Source organism: Myotis davidii, unplaced genomic scaffold (assembly GCF_000327345.1).
Source record: "Myotis davidii unplaced genomic scaffold, ASM32734v1 scaffold38, whole genome shotgun sequence".
NCBI lineage: Eukaryota > Metazoa > Chordata > Mammalia > Chiroptera > Vespertilionidae > Myotis > Myotis davidii.
In genome coordinates this window covers 6,056,875-6,065,220 of record NW_006291383.1, presented here as the reverse complement: position 1 = coordinate 6,065,220, position 8,346 = coordinate 6,056,875, and the positions used below count along the sequence as shown (strand labels likewise).

The 8,346-nt window shown below is 46.8% G+C and overlaps 1 protein-coding gene across 2 annotated transcripts in view; it reads left to right on the top strand.

Moving 5' to 3' along the window:
• Nucleotides 1-8,346, top strand: part of ERGIC3 (ERGIC and golgi 3) — a 12,935-nt gene that overhangs the window by 1,328 nt on the left and 3,261 nt on the right. The window contains exons 5-8 of one of the 2 annotated variants that reach the window (XM_006764558.2): nucleotides 2,682-2,775; nucleotides 3,821-3,986; nucleotides 4,120-4,177; nucleotides 8,089-8,103. In XM_006764558.2, coding sequence (XP_006764621.1) covers nucleotides 2,682-2,775; nucleotides 3,821-3,986; nucleotides 4,120-4,177; nucleotides 8,089-8,103 — 333 coding nt within the window. The remainder of the gene's footprint in view (nucleotides 1-2,681; nucleotides 2,776-3,820; nucleotides 3,987-4,119; nucleotides 4,178-8,088; nucleotides 8,104-8,346) is intronic. The other variant, XM_006764559.2, reaches the window with a different exon arrangement.

The window sequence follows — 8,346 nt, the reverse complement described above, 5'->3', positions numbered from 1 at the left end:
GCTCTTCCCTTTGGGGATGTAGAGTGGCTGAAGTTAAGTGTACATTCTTGAGTTGGATTACCTGAGTTCAGATAGAGTTTTTTTCCTCTTTCAGTCTGTGACCTCAGCTATAAAGAGGTGATGAACAGTTGTACCCACCACATGGAATTAGGGGATCAAATGAAGTAATATGTGTACAATGTCCAGTACAGAGTGATGGTTCACTTTTAGTTTCTTTTTCTCTCACTAGGCAGCCTCCCAATGCCTCCATTAACTCAGTTTTCCACCGTACAAAACCCTACTCAAAGCTATGATACCGTAGGGATTGCTCTGTCGGTGAGCTTTATCATTCATGTATTCAATAGATACATGTTGAACACCAGTAAAATCCAATAGGATTTGCTGTAGGATTGGATGTGGGTATAAGAGAGCACTCAGGGCTTTCATGTCACGGCTTTTGCCTGAGCAAATGAGTGATTTGAGATAAGAATGACCAGAGAGTACTCGGCCGGTGTGGCTCAGTGATTGAATGTCAACCTATAAACCAGGAGACCATGGTTCAGTTCCCAGTCAGGGCTCATGCTCAGGTTGCAGGCTCAATCCCCAGTGGGGGGCGTGCAAGAGGCAGTCGATCAATGATCTCTCTCATCATTGATATTTCTATCTCTCCCTCCCTCTCCCTACCTCTCTGAAATCAATAAAAATATTTTTTTTAAAAAAGAACCAGAGAGGAGGAAGAGGATTTTTTTTTTGTATGTGTGTGCGAAAGGGAGGGTAATATATATCCACTACTGTGTAACAAATTACCCCCAAAAGTTAGTGGCTTAGTAGGACAAACATTTGTTTTTAGTTCTGTGGGTCAGGAATTCAAGAGTGATTGGGAGATCTGCCTTAGGGTCTTATGAGATTGTAGTGAAGCTGGTAGCTGGGGCTACAGTCATTTGAAGGCTTGAAGGGCAGAGGATCTGCATCTAAAAGGGCCCATACAAATGGCTGTTGACAAGATGCCTCAGTGCCTTCACCACATGTGCCTCTCAGTAGGGCTGCTGAATGTCCTCACAACTTGGCAATTGGCTTCCCCCTGTGCAAGTGATCTAGGAGAGAAGGGAAAACCACAACTTCTTTTATGACCAGCTTCAAAAGTTGCACACCGTTATTCTGCAGTATACTGGTGGTTACACAGGTCAGCCCTATTCATTGTGGAAGAGGAATACATAATGATGTTAAGCACCTTTTCATGTACCTGTTGGCCATTTGTATGTCTTCTTTTGAAAAATGTCTATTCAGGTCCTTTGCCTATTTTTAATTGGATTATTTGGGGTTTTTTGTTGTTGTTGTTGTTTTTGCTATTGAGTTATGTGAGTTCTTATATACTAGTAATTAAGATATTAACCCCTTATCAGATATATTCTTTCAAGTATTTTCTCTCATGCTGTAAGTTGCCTTTTCATTTTAATTGTTTGTTTTGCTAATGCAAAAGTTTTTTATTTTGATGTAGTCCCACTTGTTTATTTTTGCTTTTGTTGCCTGTGCTTTTGGTCAAATCCAAAAAATTATTGCCAAGACCAAGTCAAGGAGCTTTTCTCGTATGTTCTCTTCTGGGAGTTTTATGGTATCATGTCTTATACTTAATCCATTTTGAGTAAGTTTTTATGAGTGATTTTTATAAGTAGGGGTCCAGTTTTATTTTTTGCATGTGAATATCCAGTTTTCCCAGCACCATTTATTGAAGAGACGATCCTTTCCCCATTTTGTACCTTGGAACTTAAGTAGGGAAGTAAGGACACGAAGGAGAGGTAGTGTCAGTGGTGTCAAAGAATTGGTGGATTCTGCATACCAGAGGTAGTGAACTGGGAAAATAAGGATAAGTAGTTGAATACTTGACATTGCATTTTTGAAAGTTTGCTGTGATTGCTAACGATAAGGTCTAGGTGTAAGCATGGAAATGGATAGCTGAGGTGAGATGACAAAGTAAGAGTATTGGAGGACAGATGGTCAGGTTATTTTGAATATTAAACTTGTCGATTATGATGGGATAGTTAAAGAGTCCAAGCCAGTGCAGAGAGAGAGGTCTGAGAAGCACCATGATGAAGTGGTTAAGGACGTACGCTTTGGAATTGGAGCTGAAATGTGCAAAGTCACTTCTCGTCTCTGAGCCTGAGCATCTTCTCAAGTGTGATTGGGATAATAACCTCACCTCGGCCCCGGCCGGTGTCGCTCAGTGGATAGAGCGTCGACCTGCGAACGGAAAGGCCCCAGATTCGATTCCGGTCAAGGGCACATGCCTGAGTTGAGGACTCCATCCCCAGTGGCGGACTTGCAGAAGGCGGCCGATCCATGATTCCCTCTCTTCATGGATGTTTCTATCTCTCTCTCCCTCTTCCTTCCTCTCTGAAATCAGTAAAAATATATTAAAAAAAAAAAATAACCTCACCTTCATAGAGTTGCTGTGAGATGATACATATAAAGTACGATGACCTGGAGCTGACATTTAGTATTTACCATTATTGTTTTATTACTATTGCTATTTTTAGAAGAAATAATACATGCGTAGAAGTGCTTAGTGCCTGATGCATAGTATACGCTATGTAAATATTAGCTATTATTATAACTTTTATTATTCCCAAGTCATGGGCCCAGGCTTGGGAGTAGATTTCACTGTATCTGCCCCCAACTAATGCCCGCTTCTTCCCTCTCCTTAGAACTTGGGAAAGTCGAGATGAAGGTGTTTGACCCTGACTCCCTGGACCCTCACCGCTGTGAGAGCTGCTATGGTGCTGAGACCGAAGACATCAAGTGAGCCAGACCCTGATGGGAAGGGAAGGGAGGGGAGCAGGGCTGTTTGTCAACCTTCTTCAGCCTCAGTCTGACTCTCTGACAGGTGTGAAAGTTGGACCAAGAATTTAGAGGGGATGGGGTGTGTGCCTCAGTAACGAATCCTGATGTGAGTGCCAGGCCCTGCCTGCAGACCTGGGGAAGAGGCTGAAATGGTCCTTGCTCTGGTTCAGAGGTGCTCTCCAGAGTCCAACTGCCTGGCTCCACCCATGTGTCCTTGGGCCTAGCCACATAACCTCTCTTGTGAATGGCGATGATCATAACACCTTTCTCATGAGAGTTACCTGTGGATTAAATGTGTGTGCCGGTATACTCTTTGTAAAGCACTGAGATGGAAGGTCTAGTTCAGATTATTAAGCCCTTGATATATAGCAACTGCTATTATGTTTCCCAGCTCCTGACCTCTGAGAGGCTCATTCAGAAGGTCTGCAGTGGGTCCTGGGAATATGTTTTATTTTTAATTTTTATTGTAATAAAACATACATACTATGAATGTTACCATTCTAACCATTTTCAAATGTACAATTTAGTGGCATTAACTACATTCATAGCATTGTGCAATCATCACCACTATCTGTTCCAAAACCTTTCATCACCCCAAACAGAATGGGGATATGTTTGTGTGTGTGTGTGTGTGTGTGTGTGTGTGTGTGTTTATACTTTTATTGATAGAGAGGAAGGAAGAGATAGAAACATCATTGAGGAGAGTTATTGATTGGTTGCCTACTGCACCCCCACGCCCCGCAATGAGAATCAAACCCACAACCCAGGCATGTACCCTGACTGGGAATCAAACTGTAACCTCCTGGTTCATGGGTCGACGCTCAACCACTGAGCCAAACCGGTCAGGGCAGGAATCTGTATTTTAACAGTTCTGCTGCCACTGAGGAAACACGCTTTGAGAACATTTGGCGGTCAGGGACGAGGCTGACAGAGGCTCCCTTAGCAGGCAGAGCTGCTCAGGCTTTATTTCCCAAGGTGCCAACCCGTTCCTCCTCTCCTACAGGTGCTGTAACACCTGTGAGGATGTGCGGGAAGCGTATCGCCGTCGAGGCTGGGCCTTTAAGAACCCAGACACTATTGAGCAGTGCCGGCGAGAGGGCTTCAGCCAGAAGATGCAGGAGCAGAAGAATGAAGGCTGCCAGGTGTACGGCTTCCTGGAAGTCAACAAGGTAGAGGAGGGACTGAGGCGACGCAGGGGCAGTTGAGCCCCACTCCACTGTGAATCTCGGGCCTGTGTAGGCCCTCAGGGGACGAAGGGGAGAGAGGAAACAGCTGGAGAATGAGAGGGAATGTCCCCTACAGGTGGCTGGAAACTTCCACTTTGCTCCCGGGAAGAGCTTCCAGCAGTCCCATGTGCATGGTGAGTGATCCTCCATCAGCCGGAGAGTCTTGGACCCTGGACACTTGGCGGGTTTGAGTGCCCCTTCACCTGCCCAATGTTCTTTTGTCTTTGGCCAGAAAAGATCCTCGTATCAGGGTGGCAGTTTGGTACAACAGTTAAGAACACAGCTGAGGAGTCAGACTCCTGGGTTCAGATTTCAGTTTCAGTCCTTACTGGCTGTATGACACTTTGAGAAAGTTTCTTAACTTTTTTTTTGTTTGCTTTTATTGATTTTTTTACAGAGAGGAAGGGAGAGGGATAGAGTTAGAAACATCGATGAGAGAGAGACATCGATTAGCTGCCTCCTGCACACTCCCCACTGGGGATGTGCCCGCATCCAAGGTACATGCCCTTGACCAGAATCGAACATGGGACCCTTGAGTCTGCAGGCTGACGCTCTATCCACTGAGCCAAACCGGTTAGGGCAAGTTTCTTAACTTTTTAAATAATTTCCTACTTTACAAAATGGTGATGACAGCACTTATCTTCTAAGGTATGTGTGCAGCTTAAAAACTATAGCATAGAGCCTGGCTTATCGTAGGCACTTGTTTAAAATGTAGCACCCAGTCTCAGATGACCTGCATGTGAGGCTTTGAGGGAAAGGGAAACAGAGTTGGGTTGGAACACAGGTCTTGCCTCTCCCAAGCTATGTCATATTTGGGGAGTAGTGAGCCCTACTCAGTTTATTCTATAAAATGGGGTTGAAGATACTAGACTTACCTCACAAGGTTATTCACAGGGATGAATAAATGAAACTTACGCTCACTCATTCATTCATGCACTAGGTATTTATTAATCACCTACTATGTACTATATGCTAGTCTAAGTGCTAAGCATACAGCAGTGAACAAGACAAAGTCCCCTGCCCTTAGAACATTCTAGTAAAAAACAGACAATAAACAAGTATGTAAAATATATAGTATATCAGATGCTATTAAGTAATATGGACCAAAAAAGGCAAGGTCGATGATGGGGATGAGGCACTTGGGTGAGACGACACGTGTGTTCTATTTTATATGGAGTGACCAGGGAAAGACTGACGGGGCAATATTTGAACCGACACTATGGGTGTCTGGGGGAAAGTGCCTCAAGCAGAGACAATAGCAAATGCAAATCCCTAAGGTAAGAATGTGCTGGTGAGTTCAAGGTCCAGTAAGAAAGTTAGGATGGCTGCAGCAGAGGGAGCAGAACCGCACAGTTAGAAAGAAGCTGAGAGCCCTGGCCGGTGTGGCTCAGTTGGTTGGGCATCGTCCCATGCACTAAAGCGTCGCCAGTTTGATTCCTGGTCCAGGTACATGCCCAGGTTGTGGGTTTAATCCCCAGTAGGGGGCATGCAGGAGGTAGCCTGTCGATGTTCACATCAATGTTTCTCTCTCTAAAAATCAATAAAAATTAAAAAAGGAAGAAAGAAGGTGAGAGAAGTAAGGAGGGGCCATGTCATGTAGGGCTTGGAGGGGCATTGTACAGCCTTGGGCTTTTACTCTGTGAGATGGGAAGCCCTGCAGGGCTCTGAAGAAGTGGTATGTGATCCGACTTAACTTTGAAAAGGCGGGCAGCACTCTGCTTTGTGGAGAAGACTGTGGGGGAAGGACAGAACCAGAGAGGCCAGTTTGGAGGTTTTTGCAGTGACCAGTCCAGGCACAAGGTGATAGGGCAGGGCCAGAGTGGTGATAAGATGGTGAGAAGTGACTGCATATATCTTGAAGGTAGAGCTGAGAGGTGTTGCTGGAGGATGTGAAGGGTAAGAGAAAGAGGAGTCAAGGTTTTATACCTGAGTAGCGAGAGAGATAAAGTTGCATTTAGTGAGAGGGAGAAGACTCAGAGGAACAGGGTTAGATGGTTGGGAGGTGGGGACATAACGCAAGTGTTCAGCTTTTGACACGATCAGTCCAATGTCATTTAGACATCCAGGATGTCTAGTATGCAGTTGGCTATTCAAGTCTGGAGTTCAGGAGAGAGATCTGGGGATACAAAGCTTAGAGTCATCAGCGTATTTAAACCCATGGGACTGGATGAAGTTGCCCTGGCGGTGAGGATAGATGGAGAAGAGGAGAGCTCAAAGAACTGAGTGCTGGGCTTCCAACATGAGAGGACAGGGGCATCCAGAGGAAGCAGCAGAGACGACTAGTCAGACACACCGGTGAGGTGAGAACGCAAACCCAGGGAGTGGTGTCCTGAAAGCCCGGGGATGGAAGTGTTTCCAGAACAGTGTCGGATGGTCAGATGCTTCTGGACGTCAGTCATAATTGCCCATGGATATGTAACATGGCCGTGGTCACTGACCCTGACAGAGCAGCGTGGGCAGAGTGATAGGGAGCACCCACAGGAAGAAATGGGAGAGGAGTTGGAGCCAGTGTGTGTGCACAACTCCTTCGTGGAGTTGGCTCTAACGGGAGAGAGAAGGCTACAGCTGGAGGGAAATGTGGAGTCAAGGGAGGGCTTTGTAAGATGTTTGATGTGTTAATCTGCTGTCGGATTAAAGAGAGACAAAGTGATGCTCCAGAGATGAAAGGGACACTTACTGCAGTGAGGACCGTGAGAAGGAAAAAGAAGACAGAATCTGGTGCCTCTGAAGTATAGGAAGCTCAAACATGGCACCAGGAGGAAAGGCAGACTACTTAGGTAAAGGTAGATTGGCGGCTGGGTGATAAGGAATCACCAGGAACTGTAACAGAGCCCTGTGGGAGAGATCTCTGCGATGGCCAGTGGCTAGAACCTGGGAGGACTGACCTGGGGTTCTGGGTGGAGCTCTAAGTAAGTGAAACAAGTAGGGCTAGTTGGTGGAATAGTTTGCCATGAGCTGCAAAGCTGGGAATTTTTAGGGGCAATTGAGGGACAGTGATCCGAATGACAATGGCATTTAGGAGCAAGGAGGACCTCTCTTAAGACCAAGGAGGATGGGTGTGGGAAATAGTCGCCACTTGGTGGGGGTTGGGGGGCTGCAAGGGAAATAGTACTTTCAAGGAAGTGCCCAGCTGTAGTTGGAACAAGGTTTGGGGAATGTTTGGAGGTTGAAGATGTAGAGGTTTTGCTGATGAGTACCAGGGCCCATAGAAGGTCTGGGAGGAATGGGAGTCGGGATCGTATTAAGTGACAGGAGTCTAGTAGGTGAGGGATGACCTGACAGTCCTGAGCTGCCCATGACTAAGGTGAGCAGGAGTAATGGGCCCAATGGAGAGAGCCCAGCTGGTTTTCAAGGCAGTTTGTGGGTGTGAGGCCAAGTGTGGAGAGGGATAGGTAGGTGGATCTGGAGCCCCCTCTACTGTGGAAGGGGCCGAGGAAGGGTGGACTTACTGGGATTGTGGGAAGTCGCAAGCTGTTGGCAGAGGACCTGAGCGCACGCAGTCGGAGGTGGTGCTGAAGGCGGCAGTAGCATCTCTGCTTCTCAGCCTGGGCTGTTGTCAGAGTCCGGGAGCCCAGGACGAAGGGTGTTCTGTACCCCAGAAGGATGTTCAAAGGAGGACCCTACAGTAGCCCAAGGCCAGAAATCTGGCTCAATTGAAGGTCAAGGACCTAGTTCCTGACATCCTTGTTGACTTGGGTTGGGGAGGAGGAAAGATGGTAAAGTTTATCGTACTTTTCCATCTTAGATTGTACCTGTTCCTCAGGACAGCCCTTTGCAGAGGTTACTGAGGCCCAGAGAGGGCAAGTGATTTGACCAACTTCACACACCTTGAAAAGCGGCTGTTTGGGCTCTCGGTCTTTTGTTCTTCCTAGGCCACCTTTTTTACCAGGAGGATGCTTGTTAGCTGAGTCCAGACCCTGCTGCTGAGGCAAAAACATTCCAGTCATCCCTTTTACTACATATCTTCTTGTTCCATAGCCCTCATTGTAAAGCTCTGAATTTTCTCTCTTCCTCCCTTCTCTCCCCCCTCTCCCCCATGCTGCAGTCCATGCTGTGGAGAGTAAGTGGCCCTGACCCTGGGGAAGCCAAGCCCGCACGATTGGGGGGGAGGTTTGGATGGGCCTGGGATTCGGGTCTTGTCTGGCCTGGCTGCTGGGTGACTATAAAAAGCACTGGGACATATTTTTGAGTTGGGGTTCCTTGCAGCAGGAGGAATCAGGGTCAGAGGGCAGGAAGAACTTATTCTGGAACTTATGGATTTCCTTCGGGGAGCTCTGAGGGTAAGGGCAGAGGCGTCAGGGAA